The sequence below is a fragment of the Hemitrygon akajei genome, chromosome 7 (assembly GCF_048418815.1).
Source record: "Hemitrygon akajei chromosome 7, sHemAka1.3, whole genome shotgun sequence".
Taxonomy (NCBI): domain Eukaryota; kingdom Metazoa; phylum Chordata; class Chondrichthyes; order Myliobatiformes; family Dasyatidae; genus Hemitrygon; species Hemitrygon akajei.
In genome coordinates, this window is record NC_133130.1 from 21,155,951 (window position 1) to 21,183,068 (window position 27,118).

The following is a 27,118-nucleotide window of genomic DNA, read 5'->3' on the forward strand; positions in this document are numbered from 1 at the left end:
TAGAACATAAAACTATACAGCACAGTATGGACACTTCAGCCCATGATGATATTCTGATCATTTAATGTACTTCATAATCAATCTAACCATTCTGTCATTCATAGCCTACAACCCTTTATTTTTCTTTCATCGGTGTGTCTATTTAAGAGTCTCCTAAATGCCCTTAATGTATCAGCCTCAATCACCATGCCTGGCAGTGCATTCTTAGTGTGAAAAAACTATCTCTGTCATCTCTCCTAAATCTTCTCCACTCACTTTAAAAGGATGTCCTCTGGTATTAACCATGATCACCCTGGGATGAGGGTACTGGCTGTCCATTGTACCTGAGCCTCTTATAATCCTGTGCACCTCTGTCAAGTCGCCTCTCATCTTCGCTCGCTCCAAAGAGAAAAGCCCTAGCTCACTAATCCAGGCAGCATTGTGGTAAATCTCCTTTGTATCCCCTCAAATGCTTTACATTCTTCGTATAATGAGGCTCTGTATGTGGTGTAACCAGAGTTTTATGGCACTGCAATATTACCCAGTAGCTCTAGAGCACAATCCCTGAAGCCCAACACACTTAACCACCCTACCCACTAAAAGTTTCCACTCTCTCTTTAAACCTATGGCCTCTTGTTTTAGAATACCTCTCCTCTTCCCTTGGAAAGAGACTCTGACCATCTGCTCTGTCTGTTCATTCAGAATTTTATAAATGTCTACGTTCACCTGTTGGCCTTCTTCATTCCAGTGAGAATAAACCCAGGCTATTGAATCCCTCATAACTAAAGCTCTCCATTCCAGACAACATCTGGTGAATCTGCCTTATTTCTAATGCTTCTACATGCCTGCTGTAGTGTGGTAACCAGAACTGTACACAATACTCCATGTGTAGCTTGTGTTTTGTACTGTGGAACTTTGTCACTGGCTTTGCTACAATTCAAAGAAGGCATGTTGACTCCTAATCAGTCCTTGCCTTTCCAAATGAACATAAATCCTGGCTATTTTGTGTCTGTTTTTTCCCCTTCCTAATTCCTTTAAGACCCTACAACCCTTATAAGTGTTAAAGGACACACTCACCAGTCGTGTGCTTCATTACTTCTAAGTAAACCTCCAATTTCCTCCAATCAGTATTCCCAGATTTTGTCATTATCTTATCCTTACGGGGTTTCTGACTTTCTCACCTTTAAACGGATTTTGTTTATCCCTCTATCAGCTGTTCCCAGCTCCTGCATTATGCCGTTGAAATCAGCCTTCTCCAATTAAGATCTGAACTCGAGAACTTTATCCTTTTTTGTGACAGCTTTGTCTTTCCTCTTAATGCACTGTGGTCATATTTACTACAGCAGATAAGTTACCTGTGAAGTTTATTCACTTCTGAGTAGTTGAGTATAGTAGACAATTTGTGCACAGCAAGGTATTACAAATGTATTAAATGATTAGATAAATCATTCTTAATGCTTTTGGTTGAAAGAGAAATGCTAGATAAGGAGCTGGGAGAAGTACCAGCTGTTTAAAATGAGCTGAAGTGTGTAGCACTGTTATCTCTTCATGAAAGTTCTTGTACTTGAGTAGTTTTGTGATAATTATACTCCAAATGAATATAAGCATAAGTAAGTCTGCATTATAGTTCCAATTACTGAGAGGTTGATTTAGGTCTGTGATGTAAATTATGTAGGTAGAACTTTTTACTCTGATAATGTAGCGGTTAGCATAATGCTTTGTACCACCAGAGATCTCAATTGGTGTTCAATTTCTACTGCTGTCTATGTTCTCCCCATAACCACGTGAATTTCCCCCGGGTGTTTTGGTTTCTTCCCACATTCCAAAGGTTTAGTGAATTGTGGGCATGCTACGTTTGCGCCAGAAGCATGGCGACACTCGTGGGCTGCCCCCAGCACAATCCCTGGACTGTGTTGGTCATTGACACAACAGCACTTTTCACTGGATGTTTCAATGTACATATGACAAATAAAGCTAATCTAATCTAATTAGTTATTTCTCTTTTTAATAGGGCGCCAGTTTTCACGATGGAACATGGCAGTCAGCAATCCATGGACTATCAGATCAAGCTGAACTGAGGAAACTAAGAAGACAGTTTGGCTTTCAACCTCTTCCAATTATTGGGACCAAACTAAGACGGAGGTTCGTAACCAGTCCATATAAAATTAAAAATATATATATTGCTGCTTGGCTAAGGACGTTGATGTCATGTAGGAAATGACAGTAGTGTTATAAAATTGACTTGAATATTATTTTGATAATTTAGCTTTGATATAAAATGTGTGGTAATTTGTTTGAGTTGAAGCCAATTCAATGATGTTTCATTTAGCTCAAATATAGATCTTTTCTGCTTCACTTATTTAACTGTTTTTGATTAATGTTGCTTTTGAAAGGGATGGATTATTTGACAATAATATGGAGTAATTAATTTTAAACTGAACAATCCCCTCAGTTGTAAAATCATATCTCAAAACTCCTATGGCTTCCACACATTCCCTTCCCCATGACACTACGCTTACACTGTATAAAGGAATTTTAAAAGTGCAACATAATCCCTAACCTATCAACACTGCTCTCCCTCTGTTTCTGTTCCTTCTCAAATCTTATAAAGCTTCAATGGATTTCAAGCAATTCATCTCATGAGTATATCACCGTCTATGGGATATCCAATTTAAGTCTGCTCCCTGGCATTTGTACCTTTGCTACTATGCTTCATGCTTTGTTAACTAGTTAAATTAAAATGTTTTAACTAGTTCTATGATATTCAAATTTACTCTTCTTCATGAGTGCATGATTTTGCTGACATTAAACCTGCATCCAACAATTAACTTGTCTATTGACCCATTATATTTTTTAAATGTGTTGCTTAGGAAAAGCAATAATGTGTAGATAAAGTATGAATGGGAGAAGGGAGTTTTAGGGAGAAGACACAACAATAAGATTATTTTATATTGGTAATACGACAAGGTTTAGAAATGCAGTTTTTCTAATCTCAGTGTGGAGTAGAGATGTCCTTGAACAATACTTTCCTCTTCACAGAAATGGAGTATTTCATAGTAACAGAATGAACCAATATGCTATTCCCTTCCTGGGCTCTGACTCCTCTGTAGTCAAACGCACACAGCGTTATCTGTATGAGAACTTGCAGGAAAATCCTGTAAGTACATTTAGTTTCTTTTTTTTGAATATTTTTTTTGAATATTTGAACATTTGAATACTCAAATCAAAATGTTGCATTGTATTAAAAGTGAAACTAAATTGTAATTCTATTGCTAAGGCTTATTGATAATCTTAGTTTATTTTGTTCAAAAATGTAATTTGTTGTTGCAGAACCATCGTTTTTTTTCCGGAATATCTTCTTTTCTTGCCAAAAAACAAACAAGACATTTAGAGTTGAATGATTTCTTCATGTACCATTTTTGGCTCGTATACAAGGAGGAAGACTTTTTAAAAATGTATTTATTTCTCAGTAACAGACAAATCTGCTGGAGGAACTCTAAGGTTGAGAGCAGTGGCTGTGGGATGCAGGGTTTTGATCCAAAATATCGACATTCCCTTATCCTTGTTGAAAGGGAAAATAAATTCGCCATGATCGAATTGCGGATCAGACTCATTGTGCCAAATGGCCCAATTCTGTTCCTATGCCTTGTGGTCCTATGATTAGATTTGTCACATTTTCAGTGAACAGTATGTATACACCAAGGCAATTTTCCATGTCTTTGAGTAGATACCAGTTTTGTAACAGTACTGGAAAAAATTAGGTGGAGGTGGAGATCATTCTGAAGCTCAAATCTTCAGTACTACCGCTGGGATGCTTTTCTGTGCTGTGGGCTTTGCTGTACCCAGAGCTCACTGGCATTTCATGATATCACGTGAGGTGGCTTGAATTGGCAAAAGACTGGCTTCTATAACTGGGAATCTCAGGAGGAAAATACTTAGCATTTCATCAAGTTTGTGAAAGAAAGTGTTAGTGTGGACCATGTTTCAATCATTAGCACAGAAAAAAATCCATAAAGAGAGAATAATGATGGAGCCTTTACTGATAAGACCAGCACTTAATGCCCAACCCTAATGACCTTTGAAGTGGAGAGCATTTCAGATTATTAAGAGCAAATTTAATTGCTATGGAATAATATAAAATCAGAAATTTCTGGAAATACTGGCAGGTCACGTCACATCAATGGGACAGACACATCTAATATTTCAGGTCAAAGACCCTTCATCAGAACTGGAAAGGAAACAAAAAAAGTTAATTTAGCTAGTGGAATTAGAAGGTCTCTAATAGGTTAAAACCAGGATGACCACTGGAAAAAGCTGTAAGCACATCCATGTGTGAATGGGAACGGTTAGTGAGAACATAGACTAAAGTTAGATGGGCTAAAGGGCTTTTTTGTGCTGTAGTGCTCTATGACTCTAGAAGTTCAAAACTAAAAGACTAGGAGTTGTGAAATGCAGAAGTCCAGCACACCAGACTGGGTATGTCCTCCTCTCTGAGTAGAATAAAAACAAGTGTGCTTAGCTACTGTCCTATATGGGCACCTGGTAGACAAATAAGACTTCTGTAGCTGTAGAATTCAATATTAAATCCAGGAGGCTGAAACTTGTGCAGATGGAAAATGGGGTAAACAGAAAAGAGAGGTTATCACAGACAAATAAAGAGAGAAAAGGTAACTACATACCTCAACAATTGGAATTGTAGGATCTGTGAATTACAAAACTGGAAATAGAGATGTTGAGTGATCTTTCCAAGAAGGAAAGTGTACCATGGGTAGCCATGTTAATTAATTGGTTTGGCTGTATGTGATTATGTATGGTGTCAATATCTATACTGAAGGCAACTTAAGTTTAGGGAATTTGGAAAGCTACAAACTAGTATCTTTTTTGTTGTCATGGTGCTGTCCTGTTTCTGAAACATTTTGCTAATAATCATTTAAAATTAATTGCATAGTTAGGTAAGCCAGTATCATTTAATGTTTTTTCTTTTCGTTTTAGGTCCAGTATGGTGGTTATGTTACTGTAGGTGGAATTGGGTCAGTCATAATGCTGATGTTGGCTGGATTCTTCTTCTGGTGTTTCACTAAGTGCAGATTGGGAAGAAATCTTATGATCAAAGTGAGTGGCATTGATTGGTATGATCATTAAGTGGTATTCTAGTATCCATTTAAATTTTATTTGAAAACTATTGACAATGTATTGTGTATATCTTTTGCTTTCTGTATCATAGTATCCAGAATTTTTCTCGTTTGGATATTTTACAAAACAAGGACCAACCAAACAACAGGTATGTTTGTTTTCCCTATGCTTTCTTTGTTTTAAGTTTGTTTAAAACAAATGAGTAGTCAGTTTTCAAATAAATGGTAAATTTGACCATTCATTGTAAGTAGCCTGGCTTCTAGGAAAGTGGTGAATACTCAATATTTTTTGTATTTCCTCCCTGTGGTATTTTTACTTATAATGTATGGAAATCAAATTTAGATGAAATGACTTTTAACTATGTCAATTTAGTGCAGTGAAAATAGTTATATTGAGTAGAATTGTTCAGTGAAGTAAACAAGGTTCTAAGGGTAAATCCATAGAATTGTACAAGGTAGAAAGGGACTATGTGGCCTCTCACTTATTTACCTCCACAAGAAATGCCAAATTGATTTGTTCTCATTTCCTTTTCAAATTATTTTGTAAATATTGTTCAGTGTTCCTCTTAGAAATGTTTCTTCATTGGTCATTCTATGTCCTTGAAACCCTATCAACATAAGACATTTTGCGACTTCTCCCATTATTCTTCTAGTGTTGTTTTTATATTTGTCTCCCTAATTATTGAGTCACCAAGCGAAAAAAGTTTTTCTTGATTTCCATGATCATTTAATCTAAATCTCCCATATCTCGATGCAAATAATAGCTTTTAATCAATCTTGGTTTAATTTAGCTTTTCCTCATAAATAAAATAAGTCAATAATCAGAGTCTTAACTCATGACCTTAATGCCCAAATAAAAAACCCAAAACTAAAAGAGACTTCAAATTAGTGAATTACAGTATTTGGTTCAGCCATACTGTTTTAATTATATACGTTTTAAAATGTATCAGCTTCTTTTTGTTATAAAGATCTGTAGTTGAGATGCTGTTATCTTTGCATATTTGATTACAGTATAATCTATTAACGTGATTGAAAATAACTTCAGTTAGTAGTATTTTTCTCCTTTCAGACTTAATTAGGATTAGGGAAAACTACCCTAATGGTCAGTGAATTTTTGTAGAAGAATAAGAAAAATGAAACCTTAAAATGCACTGTTTAAAATACACCACAGCAACTGCAACAATTGGAAGTAAATTTAGAGGAAAAAAATGCTTTTGTGTTTTGTTCTGCAGATGGAAGGGACGTCTTTCAGCTTTACTTTTTTTGGTGAGGGATATAAAGAAGGTCAAGATCCTCAAGCAGGCAAACCTTCTGTGAAAATCTGCACCCAAGTGAGAGGACCAGGTACAGGCAATTCTTACTTTACATAGTGTATGATTTTGAAATAGATCTCCTGATACCCTGTTATATGGCAGCGTTACATGGAATGGGTTGGTAGTAATATAGATGCCACATTTGTTTGATGCATTGTGTTCCAGCTCCAGACATGTTTCACGTGGTAAATTCAAGGAAAACTTACTGTGTTGTATTGGAAAGCTTAGCTAAGCAAGTAGTATGTCACAGTGTGAAGCCTAAAAAAGGCAGCGCATATCACAACAGACAAAAACGTAGAACGTTACAGGCCCTTTGCCCCATGTTGTTGTGCTGACCTTTTAATCTACTCTAAAACAAATCTAACCCTTCCTTCCTCCATAGCCCTCCATGTTTCTATCATCCATGTACCAGCCTCTACCAGCACTCTTGGCAGGGCATTCCATGCACCCACTACTCTCATTTAAAGAACTTATATCTGACATTCCCCCCCCACCACCCCCACTTTGCTTTCCTCCAGTCACTTTAAAATTATGCCCCCTTGTAATAGCCATTTTCACCCTGGGAAAAAGTCTCTGGCAATCCACTCTATCTATGCCTCCTATCACCATGTACACCTCTATTAAGTCATCTCTCAATCTCTTTCACTCCAAAGAGAAAAGTCCTTGTTTGCTCAACTGATCTTTATAAGATATGCCCTCTAATCCAGGCAGCATCCTCTTTGCACCCTCTCTTTAGCTTCCACATCCTTCCTAAGATGATTACAATGTTCCATGTATGGTCTAACCAGGTTTTATAGAGCTGTGACATTACCTTGCAGGTCTTGAATTCAATCCCCTGACTAATGTGGGCAGAAGTGGGCTGAGAAGTGGCAGATGGAGTTCAACTTGGAGAAGTGTGAGGTGGTACACTTTGGAAGGACAAACTCCAAGGCAGAGTATAAAGTAAATGGCAGGATACTTGGTAGTGTGGAGGAGCAGAGGGATTTTGGGGTACATGTCCACAGATCCCTGAAAGTTGCCTCACATGTAGATAGGGTAGTTAAGAAAGCTTATGGGGTGTTAGCTTTCATAAGTCGAGGGATAGAGTTTAAGAGACGCAATGTAATGATGCAGCTCTATAAAACCCTAGTTAGGCCACACTTGGAATACTGTGTCCAGTTGTGGTTGCCTCAGTATAGGAAGGATGTGGAAGTATTGGAAAGGGTACAGAGGAGACTTACCAGGATGCTGCCTGGTTTAAAGAGTATGGATTATGATCAGAGATTAAGGGAGCTAGGGCTTTACTCTTTGGAGAGGAGGAGGAGGATGAGAGGAGACATGATAGAGGTGTACAAGATATTAAGAGGAATAGATAGAGTGGACAGCCAGCGCCTCTTCCCCAGGGCACCACTGCTCAGTACAAGAGGACATGGCTTTAAGGTAAGAGGAGGGAAGTTCAAGGGGGATATTAGAGGAAGGTTTTTCACTCAGAGAGTGGTTGGTGCGTGGAATGTACTGCCTGAGTCAGTGGTGGAGGCAGATACTCTAGTCAAGTTTAAGAGACTACTAGACAGGTATATGGAGGAATTTAAGGTGGGGGGTTATATGGGAGGCAGGTTTTGAGGGTTGGCACAACACTGTGGGCCTGTAATGTACTGTACTATTCTATGTTCTAATGTAGGCCAACACACCATACACCTTAACAACCCTATCAACTTTCACAGCAACTTTGAAGGTTTTATGGACATGGACAACACAATCCCTCTTTTCCTCCACACTGTTAAGAATATAGCCATTAACTCCATTTTCTGCCTTCAAATTCAAGCTTCCAAAATGAATCACTTCACACCCCCTCCGGATTAAACTCCATCTGCCATTTCTCAGCTAGTTCTGTACCCTGTCATTGTCCCATTGCAACTTACAACATCCCTCCACAATTCTACCAACCATTGTATTATCTGCAAATTTACTAACCCACCCTTCCTCTTCCAAGTAATTTCTCCTTTTCTATCCAGGTTGTGTTTTTTTATTGATCAAAATGGCTATGTATATTTAAAAACAAAGGTGCCTGCTTTTAATTTAATTTTATTTTCCATAGCACGTGATTTCAAAGCCTGATGCTTTTTTTCCCCTAGAACCCGGTTATATTGCTACCTCGATGGCTATGGTGCAGGCTGCTGTCACAATTCTCTTGGAGCAAAAGTCTCTGCCAAAGCGGTGAGTTTCATAACTTAGAATTGAATAAATTACTTACAGGTTTGAAAATCTGATAACTCAAAGCTTGATTTTGTGCTTAGCATAACAAAACAAGGGGAAATGCACACAGCAAGCATCAACTAATTGGGCTCAATGGCTTTTCCATGCTTCATATTCAAAGTAATCGTAAATTCCTTGTCACTTCAGATACAGCATTTCATTTGTCAAAAACTACTTCTATTAGCCTGTGATCATATTTATTGCCAACTTGATCGATTGTTGACATTAAATGTTTCAATATATGTGTATGTGTCAAGGTGTGTTTTCCAGTGACAATATTTGAATTGCTCTTGATATGAGGGCCCTAAATGCAGATTTGGCCATTTGTTTGCAATTATTTTTCCTCCTTTAGGGGTGGGGTGTACACACCTGGAGCTGTATTCTCAAAGACTACACTCACTGAAAGACTGAATAAGCGTGGCATTGAGTTCACTGTCATCAGCAAGCCTGAAGCTTAATTGTTCCATTCATTTGAAGTACTACATAACTGTAAGAACTCAGTCTTGCTTTTACCACAATAACAAGATTGCACTCAGTAAGAAACCTTTATTTGAACAATTTTAACAGCAGTTTATTTGCCCATACTGTAGTAGAACTATTAAGAGGAATAATTGGTTTCAGAAACTTGTTCTTCGGGGTTTGGAAAAATACTATTTTTGTGTTTATTTCTAATGGCAATTAAACATATTAACTGCAACCGTACTAAAATTGACTCTCTTATTTTTCAGTTGAATTGGTGAGTTTTTTTTTATAATAAAGGAAATATCTGAACATGCTTGGCATTGATAACTGAAGACTATCTTTATAAAATATTATATATGGGATGGGGATTGAATGTTCTTATCAAGTTAGGTAGATACAAATGATTATCGACAGTAGTTCATTTCCACAGTGGAAAATGGAACTGTACTAGGGACAGGAGAATAAGGAATGCTTCTGATGGAGAGAGACAAGATATTTTTGAATTATACACCAGAAAATACTTTGATTTTAATCCTTCAAACAATTGAAAGTATTTTAAAATATAATTAATCATGCTATTAATTGAAGTTCTTGATTATTTTTCAGTGTATGGACATGAGTAACATTCAAGAGCAAAATGTGTTTGAGTTGCAAGTTAGAAGTATTAATTAAATCTGGTGTGAAATGGTTCAGGGCAAGCCTTGCATCCTGGCGGGAAAGTTCTGTGCTACACAAAGCTTGGTAATCGGCGACTAGGATTGGGGACCAAGTTGTCATTGCACCCAAGCGTGAAGGATGTACCAGTGTGCATTGCTCTTGTTCTGAGGTGGGCTGGGATAGTGCCTGTTATCTAGTGGGCTGTAATTTGTGACCAATCTGCTGAACTGCTTATACCTTGTAAACCTCCAACACTGCCAAACAGGAATGTTGGGAAGATCCTGTAATGTCATAATTCTCTGTCACTTTCCGGCTGATCTGCACATCCTGATATAGACAGGATCAGGCTGTTCCTTTGTTGCTACATCAAAAGCTTGGTACTCCATTATAATTAATTTCACCATCTTGAACAGCTAATAATTAGATGCAGGCAAATAATTTCTTTTAAAAAATGTGCCATTTGGGTCAGAATTGAAATTAAGATTGGGTGGAAGAGAATTTAAGATTCACAAATGGAATTTACTAATCATAGATTCATGCAGCATGAAAACAGGTTGGAGACATGGAACACCACAGCACAGAAACAGGCCCTTTGGCCCATCTAGTCCATGCTAAACCATTAATCTGCCTATTCCCAGTGATCTAGGCCATAACCCTCCATACCCTCGCATCCACGTACCTATCCAAATTTCTCTTAAATATTAAAACCGATCCTGCATACTCCACTTACCCTGGCAGTTCATTCCACACGCTCACCATCCTCTGAGTGAAGAAGTTCCTCTTCATGTTTCCCTTAAACATTACACCTTTAACCCATGACCTCTAGTCTCACCCAACCTTAGTGGAAAAAGCCTGCTTGCATTTACCCTATCCTATACTACTCATAGTTTTATATACCTCTGTTAAATCTCTCATTCTTCTACATTCTAAGGAATAAAGTCCCAACCTATTCAACCTTATAACTCAGGTTCCCAAGTCCTAGCAACATCCTTGTAAATTTTCTCTGCACTCCCTTTCAGTCTTATCTTAAATCTTTTAATCTTCCTGTAAGGTGACCAAATCTGGACATGATACTCCGATGTCTTACACTGCTTCAATACAACATCCCAACTCCTGTGCTCAATATTTTATGAAGGCCAATGTGCCAAAAGCTTTCTTTACACTCCTATCTACCTGTGAAGCCACTTTCAATGAATTATGGACCTGTATTCCTAGATCCCTTTGACTTACCCAGGTTAGTTCTCTCAAAGTGCAACACCTCACACTTGTCTGCATTAAATTCCATCTGCTATTTTTCCAGCTGGGCCAGAGCCGGCTGTAAGCTTTGATAGTCTTCATTGTTCACTACGCCCCAAGTCTTGATGTCATCTGCAAATTTGCTGATCCAGTTAAACACATAATCATCCAGATCGTGGATATAGATGACAAACAATACTGTGCCCACCGTCAATCTCTGTGGCACACCACTATTCACAGGCCTCTATTCAGAGAGGCAACTATCTCCTACCACTCTTTGGCTTCTCCCATGAAGCCACTGTCCAATGTCTGTGGTTCTAGAGCTGCCCAGGACTTTGTTGGCTATTGCATACCTGGCTATGCTAATCTTTCTTTCCAGCAATCAGTATGTAGCCTTCTATGCCACAGCATTTCTTCCACTCTTAAATACTTAAATGTTAAAGCACCTACTTCCATTACTCCTTTGTTAACTTACTAATTATGCCTCTATATTCACGTTCTTAATCTACATAACATCAAAGTTCCCAGTACCATTCCTGGTCATGGATTTCCAATCCAAAAAAAACAACTCTTGTCTATCAGCCACTGTTTATCACAAAGACAGTTTTGGATCCGATTGTCAAAGTGCTCTGGATTCGATGGGCTCTAACCTTTTGCACCAGCCTCTCATTTAGGGTCTTGTCAACATCAATATCTACATCTGTGTAGTCCACATCATCCACACTATCTTCCATTGATACAATTTCTTACCTCATCAAAAAAAAACTGCCACCGATGTTGCATTTGCTGGCCTATAATTGCCCGACTTCTCCCTCTGCCACTTGAGTTAAGATTTGTTATCTTTCAGTCATCTAGCCAAAGAAGGTTTGAAAATTTTTGTCAGGTCCCCAGCAGTTATCACATTTACCCCATAAAGCATCCCATCCAGCACTGGTGATTTAAGCCCTCAAAGACCATCCAGTAACCTGAAAATTTGAAACAAAATGTTTGAAGCACTTGCCATCAAGCAAAATATGTGCAAACGTTGCTGTACCTTATAAGTCCAGAGTAACAAGTTACCAAGATCAGAACAAACCAAAAATTAGATTTTAATTTTTCAGAGATGAATTATTTTATTGAATCCAGAGCTTACATGGATCCCATTGTGCTTTGCTCGAAGGGTGAAATCTAATAAACTGTAAACTCACCCCAGCTCCAGGTTAACTAGGTGCAGCATAGAACCTTATTACTGGAAATGCAAGCCATATCCCTGAAATGTTTCACCACATTACAAAGCTCAGTAAAATGTTGCAGGAGTGAGGCATTATAGCTGAAGGAAAGATTGTACATGTTTTCTTTGGAACAGAAGCCGAAGAGACGCTTAATTAAGGTGTGAAAATTGAGAGGTTTAATTAAATAAATAAGATCTAGTTCTCTTAACTGAGAGGGTGTCAAATATTTAATATAATTGAAAGACGGATTATTGAGAGAAGAGACCGTAAGACATGGGAGCACAATTACCGTAGATTCCGGACTACAGAGCGCACCTGATTAAAAGCCGCAGGCTCTAATTTTAGAAATAAAATCAATTTTTTAATTGTAAAGGCCGCATCGGATTTTAGGCCGCACCGCTACTTTTAAATATACATACGTATCGGTAACACAAATTACGTTGCATATACTTTTTTTACTGAACAGCACGAACAACATTCCAATATCTCCTAGCGACTGGTAAAAATATATATACTGCAGCCTACCAGGAAAAGTTATTGATCGACTTTAACTTAAAAGCAGCGTTTTCGCTCGGGTCTAATCGGGTCTGACGCGCTTGCGCAACGCGATCGGGTCTAATCGGGTCTGATGCGCTTGCGCAACGCGATCGGGTCTAATCGGGTCTGACGCGCTCGGGTCTTGCTTTTCTTCGAGTATTTTCCATGTTGATGAGGGTGAGTACAAATGACTGATTTACAATAATTTAATTGTGAAAGTGCGCTTGATTTATCGTACAATTTCATTGGACCTCTGTGAACTACTCATCAATTTTATTGGTCTACTGTTACGAGGCAAAATGTTTACGAGGCGGCATGAAAAAAAACCATGTATTAGCCGCTCTGGATTATAGGCCGCAGAGTTCAAAGCTGTTCAAAATGTGGGAAAAAAGTAGCGGCTTATAATCCGGAATCTACGGTAAACCATTTGGCCCATCGAGTCTGCTCTACCATTCAATCACAGCTGATCCTTTTTCTCCCCCCTCCACAGGCCCACTCCTCAGCCTTCTTCCCGTAACCTTTAATGCTGTGGCCAATTGGACCTATCAATCTTCACCTTAAATACACCCAACAACCTGGCCTCCACAGCTGCCTGTGGTAACAAATTCCATAGATTCACCACCCTCTGGCTAAAAAAATGTTTCCACTTCTGAGGCTGTGCCCTCTTGTCCTAGACTACCCCACCTTGGGAAATATATTTTCCACACCTACTCAGTCTAGGCCTTTCAATATTCAAAGGGTTTCGATGAGGTCCCCCATCATCCTTCTAAGTTCCAGCGAGTTCAGGCCCAGAGCCATCAAACATTCCTCATATGATAACCCTTTCATTCCCAGAATCATTCTTGTGAACCTCCTCTGAACCTTCTCCAATGCCAGCACATCTTTAATTTTGCACAATTATCAAGGTGAGCTTTCACCAGTGCCTTATAAAGCCTCTGCATTACATCCCTGCTCTCATATTCTAGACTCTTGAAATGAATGCTAACATGGCATTTGCCTTCCTCACCACCCACCAACCAACCTGCAAGCTAACCTTTAGGGTGTTCTGCACTAGGACCCCCAAGTCCCTTTGCATCTCAGATTTTGGATTTTCTCCTTATTTAGACAATAGTCTGCACATTTTTTTCTTCTACCAAAGTGCATGACCCTGCATTTTTCAACATTGTATTTTATTTGCCACTTTCTTGCCCATTCTCCAAATCTGTCTAAGTCCTTCTGCATCCTACCTGTTACCGCAACACTACTTGCCCCTCCACCAATCTTCGTATCATTTGCAAATTTGGCGACAAAGCCATCTATTCCATCATCTAAACCATTGATATACAGCTTAAAGAGATGACCCTTGCAGAACACCAGTAGTCACTGGCAGCCAACAAGAAAAGGATCTTTTTATTCCCACTCGCTGCCTCCTACCAATCAGCCAATGTACTAACCATTCTAGTAACTTTCCTGTAATGCCATGGTAAGCAGCCTTGTGGGCGGCACCTTGTCAAAGGCCTTCTGCATATCTAAATATACAACTCCATTCATCCCCTTTATCTATCCTACTTGTAACCTGAAAGAATTCCAACAGATTTGTCAGGCAAGAATTTCCCTTAATGAAACTATGCTGACATTGTCCTATGTTGTCCTTGGTCACCAAGTACTCTATAACCTCACCCTTAACAATTGACTCCAACATCTTCCCAGTCACTGAAGGCAGGCTAACAGATCGATAATTTCCTTTCTGCTGCCTCCCTCCTTTCTTAAAGAGTGGAGAGAAACTCCTTTCATCTGGACCTCACTGTCTAGAGGGAGGGTAATACTCTAGAGGGTAGAGGAAGTTTAAACAATATTGATGTGCGGTTGAAAGCTGTGATTAGTAGGGGAGTGGACTTCATGACCAAATGTTTCAAACTGGCACAGAGCGGGTCAAATATTTCCTGTGTTTAAAAACGTTCTCTGATAATCTGGCCTGTTGCTTTAAGACTGGATGCTCCCTGTGAGAACGCTACCTGGAAGAATCTCCATATTTGGAAGATATGTTGCAAGTTCATCAAGTGACAGCTATTTGGCTTTGCTTCACAGAAGATGAAATAGTTTTGGGTATGGGGGGGGCGGAGAAGAGTAATCAAATGGAAAATTGAGTGCATCAGCTGGTGACAAATAATCTTTTCAAATCTTCTTGACATTAAGAATTAATTTTGTCTTTCTAAGAACAATCGAAAAGTTGCAATTTTTGAGTTCTGATGAAATTGATCAGGTATTTATAATTGTTTCCATTACAACAACAAAATATTGCAGTTATGTAGCACCTTTTACAATCTGCTGAAAGACTCTCTGGTTGTTTGCGGAACTATTACCTGACAAAAAATTAACAGAGGTAAAGAAGTATTCAAACCAAGGAACCACAGTCAAGATTAGAAGAGATTTATTGAGGAAATCTCAAACCAAAACAGTGAGTAGTGGGAGAAAAGAAGCCAGTTATTTCCAAAGTCCGAAGTTAGTGTTCCCTGATGAAGCTTCTAAAGCTGAAGAGAAAGAGAGCCTTCTTTCTGTAATAGGAAGGATCACTGAACAGCCATCTGCACATACCTTATTGAAAGAGAAATATTTCTTATTATTCATTGCTTTTCCAGCCCCAGAATATATTCACTTGGTAGAATAGAACTTGGCTTCATCTAGTCTTGTGGTGTTTGCCCTCTTTTTCTTAACAATGAGGCTGATGTCATTTTTCAGTACATTTATGCAAGATTCAAGGTGATCCCCAAAATCCTTTATCCCTTGAGTTTGCTTGTGGAGATATATCCTCAGTGATTCCTCATCATCCTCGTCCTACAAGATAAGTGTTAATACACTAACTACATTGTAATGCAAATAAGGACATATACCATCTGACATTGTTGAGTTATTGACTACAGCATTTTGTCCTGTTCATCACTTCCCAATGCATCATAGGTATGATTAGAAGTGTAAAACAAAAAGAAATGCAGTCACAGTCACTGTTCAGTTAGCTGTATCAAAAGGTGACCATTGAATCAATACAACCTACAAAATGTATTTAACATTAATTCCTGTATATTAGAGGGTGTAAGACTGAACATACCGGTGGGTGATTCCGCCTCAGTCCTAGTAGTTGGCTTTGCACCCTGTTCATACTTCTGTAAAATGTCTTCAGAGCCTTGGCAAAGTCAACTTCACAGCTAGCCTTGCCTGTACTCCTCCAACTAAAGAGCTGCCCGTTCATTTGGTGGAAAGACTTCCCTCCAGATGTCGAGGCTAGAGATAAATAGTTAAACAAAGAAGAAATACATTGGGAGATACTGTAAAATTAATTTCACTGTTTCCTGTTAAAACTTCAGAAAGGGACAGCAGTTGAGTCCAGAATTAAACACTGGGTTACCCAGACTGATTGCTGTTTTGATACTGAACCAGTTCTGTTTAATTTAGCAATTCTGCATTCCAGTGCCTGAAACTTAATGTTAAAATACTCAGATTTATAGAATCAATTCCTGCAGTATTAAATGTAGAAACAGGTGAAAGCATAATATGAAAAAATATATAGTTAAGGGATATATCTGAATCTTAGATGCAATTTTACTTTGAGCCTGGCTTCTACCACCAACTCTTGTTTCTTGGACCAGTCATACAAGTTGGTTGACAGCTTTTTCTAGGCGTTAAAATATTTTGGGTCTGATTGTGCATAATCTTATTGTAGCAGGACATTTGGGGAGTGAAACCAAAGTGCTTTTTCACAAAAAAAAACAGTGGAAATCCGGATACCCTAAAAGCTTCAGCCACCAGAGTTTAAGAGATGACTGAAGTTAATAAAGACCAGGAAAGATCTAGTGGCTAAATGAGCTTCCTATCCAATGAATGGGTGAATTAGACTTTGAAAATTTTCTCCGATTATCAAGTGCCAACTTTATTGAGAAACCTCCATTCTTGAGACTACAAGCCCATGAGAAGAAAAGGTAGAATTTATCAGAAATCCAGGTGGAAATCTGAAACTCTACTCCTATAACCTAAAAAGGTGTTAGTGCCAGATAGCTTAGTTTGAAATTCAAAATTTGAAAGAAGTTTGTCATGGAAAGTTGCTGGACGTCATGAAGAAGCTGCAGTTGTATCATTTCCTCCTCCGCTGAATTGCGTCCCAAAATGAAAGCAAAGGAATCATCAACCTTGTAAAGGGTAAAGAACAGATTTAACAGAATGTATACTTGGAATTAAAGTATGTTTCCATCCATTTGGCTTGTATTTGGCCAGATTTAATTGTGACACAGTAGGGTGATTCTTTAAAATAATGTGTTTACAAATTAGGAATGAAATTCCAGGAACACTTTTGCACACAAAGGTGTAAATCTAGAACGCTGTTACCATAAAGGTATGACTGCTGGGTAAGTTAAATTTCAGATTAAAAACTGTTAGATTTATCTCGGGAAAGATTCCAAAGGGCGACTTTGGAGTAAACGTAGTAGTTTTGCCATTACCTCACAACGGCAAGACTCATGAGATGTTGAATAGCTTCATCCTGATGCTATGAAATCAAATCTTAGGCCTTGTGGATTATGTCAAGTAAAATTTGAACTACTTGTAGAAAATGGAATATTATACAAGGCAATTGTTTTGAAACCTGAATTAATTTACTGCAGAAAGCAGATGTCGTTTCCTCACTTGTTGTTAGATTGATCTTGGAATAAGGTTAAAGGGACAGCACAACATTGTTGACCAAAGTTTCATTACCATCACTCATCATTTTCTTTATGTTGTCCTTCAAGATGACATTGTCTCCTCTGAGGGTTCGGTTGATATCCCTCAGCAGATCAGTTTCTTGCTCCAGTTTTGATAATCTAATGTAAAGTTCAGAGAGCTGGTCATCTCTCTTCTCCTACAAATTGGACAAGAATTTTGATCATGAATAGTTGCACACAATCCGTTAAGCTATTAGTAACTTCTGAACTGCTAGGTTTCAAGCATAGCACAATGTATGAATACTACACACAATCTGGACAAACATGTAGCTGGTCAGAAGGAAAGCAGACATACAGGCCATTTACTTTTTGGATCCTTAGCAATAAGTGGTCTGTTTAATTGAACCTTTTAGTTTTTATTTGTACTGAGACCAGAAGATTACTTCAAAGCTGTACTACTGCATGTATCAATGGATAGAAGTACATGTGCTCAATAAATGTTCGACTTAGATTAATACAATATAATTTTTTACATCAATTATATATACCACAGAAAATAAACAGATTAAATTCAAATATGTCTGACCAATGTTTTCGATGTAATCAAGAAATTGGTACTTTTTTACATTCTACTTGGTCTTGTTTTAAAATTCAACCAATTTGGATAAATCTAAGACTTTTATTGGAACAAATTACTGGAGTACAACTCCCACATAGTCCAATATTATTTTTATTAGGAGATATTGAAGGGACAATACCGAAACTTAAATTAAGTATCAGAAAAAATTTATAAAAATTGCATTGGCAGTAGCCAAAACAGTTATCGCAGTTACTTGGAAATCTGATTTATATTTAACTATGGATCGTTGGAATAATGAAATATATGGTTGTATTCCACTTGAAAAAATTACATATAATCTAAGAAATGAATATGATATCGTTTTGAAAATTTGGCTCCCATACCTACAAAAGATGGGATTAAATACATAGGTCCTTTGAAGATAAAATTATAAAGTAATTGGGGAAAGTAAAAATAAATATTAAAATTATTTTGAACTCTATGGAGCATGTGGGGATCCTCCGATATCCAGGCAATCTTTTTCTTCTTTCTTTTTTTTCTTCTTTCTTTAGATAAGGGTTAAGGGGGGGAGGATTAATACTATTTTTCTTTTTCTTACTCATTTATCATCACATTTATTCTTTGTAATTTTCTAAATATTTAATAAATAAATAAATAAAATGTTAAAAAGTACATGTGCTAAAAATTAGATGCATAATTTGTTCAGCTAGGTAGTATCTATTGATTTTCATGGGACAATTCCTAAATTTAATATTTTCTGACTTTTTTATGAATTGATGCAGATTTTAAGATTCTCTTCCCTTGTCCTTTGCACTTCCACCATAGAACCATAGAACATTACAGCACAGAAACAGGCCCTTCGGCCCTTCTTGGATGTACCAAACCATTTTTCTGCCTAGTCCCACTGACCTGCACCTAGACCATATCCCTCCATACACCTCTCATCCATGTACCTGTCCCAAGTTTTTCTTAAATGTTAAAAGTGAGCCCGCATTTACCACTTCATCTGGCAGCTCATTCCACACTCCCAACACTCCCTGTGTGAAGAAGCCCCCCCCCCCCAATGTTCCCTTTAAACTTTTCCCCCTTCACCCTTAACTCATGTCCTCTGGTATTTTTCTTCCCTAACCTCAGTGGAAAAAGCCTGCTTGCATTCACTCTATCTATACCCATCATAATTTTATACACCTCTATCAAATCTCCCCTCATTCTTCTGTGCTCCAGGGTATAAAGTCCTAACCTATTCGACCTTTCTCTGTAACTCAGTTTCTCAAATCCCGGCAACATCCTCATAAACTGTCTCTGCACTCTTTCAACCTTATTAATATCCTTGCTGTAATTCGGTGACCAAAACTGCACACAATACTCCAAATTCAGCCTCACCATAACATTCCAACTCTTATACTCAATACTTTGATTTATAAAGGCCAATGTACCAAAAGCTCTCTTTACGACCCTATCTACCTGTGATGCCACTTGTAGGGAATTTTGTACCTGTAGTCCCAGATCCCTCTGTTCTACTGCACTCCTCAGTGTCCTACCATTTACCTTGTATGTTCTACCTTGGTTTGTCCTTCCAAAGTGCAATACCTCACACTTGTCTGCATTAAACTCCATCTGCCATTTTTCAGCCCATTTTTCCAGCTGATCCAAATCCCTCTGCAAGCTTTGAAAACCTTCCTCACTGTCCACTACACCTCCAATCTTTGTATCATCAGCAAATTTGCTGATCCAATTTAGCACATTATCATCCAGATCATTGATATAGATGACAATTAACAATGGACCCAGCACTGATCCCTGTGGCACACCACTAGTCACAGGCCTCCACTCAGAGAAGAAATCCTCCACTACCACACTCTGGCTTCTCCCATTGAGCCAATGTCTAATCCAATTTACTACCTCTCCATGTATACCTAGCGACTGAATCTTCCTAACTAACCTCCCATGCAGGATCTTGTCAAAGGCCTTACTGAAGTCCATGTAGACAACATCCACAACCTTCCCTACATCCACTTTCCTGGTAATCTCCTCGAAAAACTCTAATAGATTGGTTAAACGTGACCTACCATGCACAAAGCCACGTTGACTCTCCCTAATAAGTCCCTGTCTATCCAAATACTTGTAGATCCTATCTCTTAGTTCTCCTTCCAATAATTTACCTACTACTGACGTCAAACTTACCGGCCTATAATTTCCCAGATTACTTTTAGAGCCTTTTTTAAACAATGGAACATGAGCTATCCTCCAATCCTCTGGCACCTCACCCATAGATACCGACATTTTAAATATATCTGCCAGGACCCCTGCAATTTCAACACTAGTCTCCTTCAAGGTCCGACAGAATACCCTGTCAGGCCCTGGGGATTTATCTACTCTGATTTGCCGCAAGACAACAAGCACCTCCTCCTCTTCAATCTGTATTGGTTCCATGACCTTACTACCTGTTTGCCTTATTTCCATAGACTTCATGCCAGTTGCCTTAGTAAATACAGATGCAAAAAAACCCATTTAAAATCTCCCCCATTTCTTTTGGTTCCATACATAGCCGACCACTCTGATCTTCAAGAGGACCAATTTTATCCCTTACTATCCTTTTGCTCTTAATATACCTGTAGAAGCTCTTTGGATTATCCTTCACCTTGACTACCAAAGCAACCTCATGTCTTCTTTTAGCCCTCCTGATTTCTTTAAGTTTTTTTTGCCTTTTTATACTCCTCAAGCACCTTATTTGCTTCCTGTTGCCTATACATGTTATACATCTCTCTCTTCTTTATCAGAGTTCCAATATCCGTCGAGAACCAAGGTTCCTTATTCTTATTCACTTTGCCTTTAATCCTAACAGGAACATACAAACTCTGCACTCAAAATTTCTCCTTTGAAGGCCTCCCACTTACCAATCACATCCTTGCCATTAGAACAACCTGTCCCAATCCACGCTTTTTAGATCCTTTATCATTTCTTCAAATTTGGCCTTTTTCCAGTTTAGAACCTTGACCGGAGGACCAGATCTATCTTTATCCATGATCAAGTTGAAATTAATGGTGTTATGATCACTGGAACCAAAGTGTTCCCCTACACGCACTTTCGTCACCTGTCCTAACTCGTTTCCTAATAGGAGATCTAATATTGCATCCTCTCTAGTTGGTGCCTCTATATTGATTTAGAAAACTTTCCTGAACACGTTTTACAAACTCTAACCCGTCTAGACCTTTAACAGTATGGGAGTCCCAATCAATACGTGGAAAATCAAAATCCCCTACTATCACAACTTTATGTTTCCTGTAGTTGTCTGCTATCTCTCTGCAGATTTGCTCCTCCAATTCTTGCTGACTATTAGGTGGTCTATAATACAACCCCATTAATGTGGTCATACCTCTCCTGTTTCTCAGCTCCACCCATATGGCCTCAGTAGACAAGCCCTCTAATCTGTCCTGCTGAAGCACTGCTGTAATATTTTCCCTGACTAGCAAAGCCACCCCCCCCCCCCCCACCACCCTTCATCCCTCTGCCTCTATCACATCTGAAACATCGGAGCCCTGGAACATTGAGCTGCCAGTCCTGCCCCTCCTGTAGCCAAGTTTCAGTAATGGCTATAATGTCATAATTCCATGTATCAATCCATGCCCTCAGTTCGCCTGCCTTCCCCACAATACTCCTCGCATTGAAATAGACACACCTCAGAAGATTATTTTCACCCCTGCTCCACTATCTGCTCTGGCACTCTGATTCCCATCTCCCTGCAGATCTAGTTTAAACCCTCCCCATTAGCACTAACAAACCTCCCTGCAAGGATATTGGTCCCCCTGTGGTTCAGGTGTAACCCGTCTCTTGTACAGGTCCCACCTGGCCCAGAAGAGGACCCAATGATCTTGAAATCTGAAACCCTGCCCCCTACACCAGTTCCTCAGCCACGTGTTCATCCTCCAGAGCATCCTACTCTTACCCTCACTGGCACGAGGCACAGGTAGCAATCCTGAGATTACCACCCTCGAGGTCCTGCTTTTCAACTTCCTACCAAGCTCTCTATACTCGCTCTTCAGGACCTCCTCGCTCTTTCTTCCTATGTTGTTGGTACCGATGTGCACCATGACAACTGGCTGATCACCCTCCCACTTAAGAATGTTGTGCACGGGATCAGAGACATCCCTGACCCTATACAAGAGGCAGGAATAACCAATAGTGTTAAATCCAAAAACTCAATCAATGACATCTTTACCTTCTATATTTCAAGCATACCAACTTAACTCTTGTAGCCTTGGTAATATTCTGACAGGATGAAGAAAGCTGAATTCTTTCCAAGGCCTTTGTATCCCTTTCAAAATGTGCAGCAGAGAATTACACGCATTACTTCAGATGTTGTTTAATAGGGAGCAATACTGTCAAGTTGCATCTTACTTGGCTTAATTCTAACTGTCTGGTTATAATGGAACTATCTCATTAGCTAATTTGATTATTTAGTCCAACATTGTCTCTGCCATTTTATGTTCCATTTGACTTATTTAAATGTTCACCTTTATGTCATCCTCAAGTTGCTCTATTGTAAATTGTTGCTGTAGGATACAAATGTACACGGACTGAATTGAGCATTTCAAAATGTGTGATACAAATTTCTGTGGCTATAACGTTTCACCTGCTTTTGTATTCTGTCTGCATGTTGCTTAATGTGCCATTAAGTATTATGTATTTGGAAAATGGAACATTTAGCGCAGGAATGGCCTCATTGGCCCACTATGTCTGCTCTGTCCGTAATGCTAATACAAACTAATCCATCTGTCTGGACGAAATCTGTATACCTCTTATTTCCCGCCTCTTGTAAATGCTGGGGGAGAAAGATTCTGACCATATACCTTATCTGGGCTCCTCATAATATTATGGACCTCTATCAATTCACCCATCAGCATCCAATACTCCAGTGAAAACTATCTAAGTTTATCCAGTCCCTCTGCAGTCCAGGTAACATTCAGGTAAAACCTCTTCTGCACCCTCTCCAGAACCTCTATTTCCTGTAAGATGGTGACCAGAACTGCACACAATCTTCCAAAGGTGGTGTAACCAAAGTTTTATACAGCTGCAACATCACTTGCCAACCTGTATACTTAACACCCGGACTAATGAAGACAAGCAAACCATATGCTTTCTTTACCACCCTATCTGTTTCTCTTACCACTTTCAGGGAACTATGGATGCGCCCCAAGATCCCTCTGTATATCAGTGCTCCTAAGGGTCCTGCTATTTAGTCTTTTCCTCATGCACTTAACCTATCAAGCTGTATCGCCTCACACTTGTCAGGATTAAACTCCATCTGCCATTTATCTCCCTAGATTCCTAACTGATCTATATCTGACTGTAACTTTCCTCATAAACTGCAGTTCCACCAATTTGTATCATGGCATGTAGAAATACATTTTAAAAAGAAACAGTTTCTTTATAAGGAAAATGAGGATAAAATTAAGAGTACTTACCACCTTACTACTGTGGGGTAGCAGTGATCTCTCATAATCTATAATGATACTGCCTTCGTCAGTAATCTCAAAATCACCAGGAAATACCATTTCTGCACAACCTTCTAAATAAAACGAAAATAAAACTGATAGTACAGGACAATTTTTGTACTGACACTCTTTCTTCCAAAAGAAATGATGTTATAATAAAAGAAAAATAAACTGCAGGTTTCCTGAGGAAGTAAGTCAATGGGCTTACCAGTAGGATAGCAGTCTGTTTGAATGTATACTGTAAGAACGAAAAGCAAATTAAGCTAGACACAAGACTTCCGCTTGCCCTTACAGAATCTATCGTGTTTTTTTCTACCCATTTTCAGCCAGAAAAGTCAGAGGGTGGGGTTCAATCTAAATATAAAAAACAGGAACAAAAAAGCTGCAGCAGCTAGAAAGCTTCTAATGCAAGATCATCAAGCTGAAACCTGACTTCTCTCCGCAGACACTGCCTGTGTTGTTGAGAATTTCCGGCATTTTCTGTTTTTGTATCTTGGGTGCTGTCACCATGGATCACCTCCTACACCTGTTTTCATGCCAAGACATTGGCCCATGTCTGACATTCTCCCCCATCTGTTGCCATGTCCCTCATTTTCTGCGCTATCTGGAACCAGCCCCTAAAGTCGGAACAGGCCTTCTATCAAGGATGTCAGCTAATCAGAAGCACTTGGAGAAAACATAGACTGTGTTTGATTTCCCTAACCCCACCCCTACTATTGCAAAGATCTGACTGTTTTTTTCCCCCCTACAAATGTATGTTCCCACCATTTCTAAAACAACTGTCAGTTCTGAAACACTTCCTGCACAGGGACACACCAGCTGGAGAAAAAAAATCTTACGACTAACTTCTGCCAGCTTTGTTGTCCTAGGTTCTTTAGTTGGTTTGAAGTGTAGACTGACAAACTTACAGCCTTAAGGACTGCACCACGGAAGGTTTGCAGTTTATTGCAGTAGTGAATCATACAGAGAATCTGAACAGCTATTTAGGTTCTTTTTTATTTTATGTTTTTGTATATACTGTGGATTCCAGTTAATTTGAACATAATGGGACTAGTACATTTTGGCCCAATTAAGCAGCTGTACTAATTAGTCAAAGTTTCATGGAAATAAGTAAAAATGTATATAAAAGACAAACTGCTGTTTGTACCTAAATGAAATACAGAACAAATCAGAACACTACCAATACTACTGATGGTTGTCCGTTATATCAGGTGATGACAGGAAACCTGGGCGGGAGAGTTTTTAAAGTGGAAAAACCATTGCACTGGGACAGTTCCACTCTCTCGACCTCAGAAGTCAGGGTCCAGTGGTACAAATAGACATCACAACTGGGGTCTTCCTTGGTTGCAGTGGATGACCATGACTTCTTTTGTGCTTCGTCATGTCCTTCGCTCTCCACTTAGCACTGCGGAACTGCCTACCTGGCCATTGGATCTATTAGATCTCATCTGCCCAGACTGCCAGAGCTGACTTTGCATATGCTAGGATAGGCAGGTCCCTACCTCACTGGTGTAGTTACACTCACTTGGTTTAGCCCGCCTCTCGAAGTGCTGTACCATGGTGTGCTACTGTCACATGCAAACGGCTACTTGGAACCATAGGTGAGAGCTAAATGTCCATTGGGGACCAAAGGTAACATTCAAGTTCTTCATTGTTCCTAACTTGGAAGTATTGAAATAGTTATAGTTTCATTTTCACTCTTGGCCATTTCTGGCATTTCCTAATCTGAATGCTTAAAACCGCAGTGAGCCCAACAATTGAGTTGTCTTACTGCTTATTTCTTTACAACTATTAGTGACAAAATCACTGCTTTTGACCGCAACCAACACTATTTAAAAACAGTTCGCTCTAAGCACTGTGTAATGTCTACCGGCCACATGATGTGCACGTGACATTTGCCAGTTAGAAAATGTTCGGCAACAGTCTCCTGCCCCAGTTAAATGGTATAGTGTCACAAATAAACTAAGGGAATCCCGACTATTTTCTCAATTTGTTTTTCTTCTTTAAGAGCTGTCCCCAACAAGTGGCTGCTCTGATTAACCGATGGCCCAATGAATCAGAATCCACTGTAATTTTCAAAATCTGCGGCTTGATTTGTTCTTTCTGCAGCTTCTCTGACACTTTATGGAAGTACCACTGTACTTAGTTCGCAGCCACTGGCATCAAATCCATAGTGAATTATCGTTGAGTTATCTGTGAACTCAGACTGCTCCACATAAGGTTGATGCTAATTGGGAGGAATGGGGAACAGCAGCCCCATGATACGAATATCTTTTTACTACTCTAGAAGCAGGTGGGATACCTGCTTCAATGGTTACCTATTTCCCACAATAATGTCATAGTCACATGACATTGTCTCAGACCCTTCAACCCAGAGATTTACAGTAATCCTACACTGGCCCTTTGATTTATATTCTCTGTAAATTCCTGCCAATTCCCCAACAGATTCTACCACTGACCTGCACTCTTGGGATAGTTAACAGTGGTCTGTCTGCCTACCAATCCACATGTCCTCAGGATATGGGAGGAAACCGGAGCACCTATTGGAAATTCATGCAATTCCAGGGCGAATAAACCCTATACAGGCAGACTGGAGATGTGAAATGAGCCCTGGTCTCTGGAGCCATACGGCAACAGCTCTAACTGTGCCAGTGTTCTACCTAAGTTAAACCTGCAATATTAGCAACATTAGTACTTGTGTTTGATCTGTTGCTCTTGGTTGAAATCTGTTATTCTGAGGGGAGAGGTTTCCTGTTTTAAATCATTCTTACGTGTAAAATGACTTTAACACTTCCCTTCTCCCTATTGTAGAAATGTAAAATTATGTCAAATTCTTTATTACCTTGCAGACCCCATAGGTCCAGAAGCAGGGCGTGATCTTGCAGATAGCTCAGTAGTTCCTGTGACACGCACTTGACTGTGAACTGCATCGTGTGGTCTATTTTTGCATTTACTGAGTTCCAGACTGGTTCCGAGTGGAAGGAATATGGATGGTTGAGTACATGATATCTGGAAGGATTAAACTGTAGTTAATCTTTATCTTTCCCTTGAGCCATCAGATCTTCTGTGACTAGTGGTGCATCAGCTGTGGAAAACTAACTTAGAAATGCAGTGTAAGTAACAGGATATTTTAGTAATTCTACATCAGACTTCATTTTAACATTATGGCATTTTACCATGAAGACAAGGGTTCTAATTGAATTGTTTGTGTTCATGTCAGAGCAGAAAGCTGTGCAGAATTTTAAAGCAACACACACAGATTGCTGAAGGAACTCAGCAGGTCAGGCTGCATCTATGGAAAAGAGTTAACAGTCAATGTTTTGGGCTGAGACCCTTCATCAGGACTGGAAAGGAAGGGGGAGGCTGCCAGAATAAGGTGGGGGGAGGGGAAGGAATACAAGCTAGAAGGTGATAGGTGAAGCTAAATGGGTAGGGAAGGGGGGGATGAAGTGAGAAGCTGAGGTAATAGGTGGAAGAGGTAAAGGACTGAAGATGAAGGAAATTATAGGAGAGGAGAGTGGTCTATAGGAGAACAGGAAGGAGGAGGGGCTCGAGGCGGAGGTGATAGGCAGGTGAAGAGAAGAGATAAGGGGTAGCCAGGGTGGTGAATC

At 39.2% G+C, this 27,118-nt stretch overlaps 2 protein-coding genes across 2 annotated transcripts in view; one reads left to right on the forward strand and one right to left on the reverse strand.

Annotated features, from left to right (window-relative positions):
• sccpdha.1 (saccharopine dehydrogenase a, tandem duplicate 1) overlaps positions 1–9,367 on the forward strand; it is a 32,122-nt gene extending 22,755 nt beyond the window's left edge. Inside the window, exons 6-12 of the mRNA XM_073050471.1 lie at positions 1,991–2,121; positions 3,019–3,136; positions 4,972–5,091; positions 5,204–5,260; positions 6,344–6,455; positions 8,539–8,620; positions 9,012–9,367. Coding sequence (XP_072906572.1) covers positions 1,991–2,121; positions 3,019–3,136; positions 4,972–5,091; positions 5,204–5,260; positions 6,344–6,455; positions 8,539–8,620; positions 9,012–9,117 — 726 coding nt within the window. The 3' untranslated portion in view covers positions 9,118–9,367. The remainder of the gene's footprint in view (positions 1–1,990; positions 2,122–3,018; positions 3,137–4,971; positions 5,092–5,203; positions 5,261–6,343; positions 6,456–8,538; positions 8,621–9,011) is intronic.
• A 5,859-nt stretch (positions 9,368–15,226) lies between these two features.
• kif28 (kinesin family member 28) overlaps positions 15,227–27,118 on the reverse strand; it is a 65,549-nt gene continuing 53,657 nt past the window's right edge. The window contains exons 19-24 of the mRNA XM_073050470.1: positions 26,350–26,516; positions 23,489–23,581; positions 21,711–21,724; positions 17,485–17,629; positions 15,848–16,020; positions 15,227–15,576 (exon numbers count right to left, since the gene is read on the reverse strand). Of these exons, the coding sequence (XP_072906571.1) occupies positions 15,394–15,576; positions 15,848–16,020; positions 17,485–17,629; positions 21,711–21,724; positions 23,489–23,581; positions 26,350–26,516 (775 nt within the window). The 3' untranslated portion in view covers positions 15,227–15,393. The remainder of the gene's footprint in view (positions 15,577–15,847; positions 16,021–17,484; positions 17,630–21,710; positions 21,725–23,488; positions 23,582–26,349; positions 26,517–27,118) is intronic.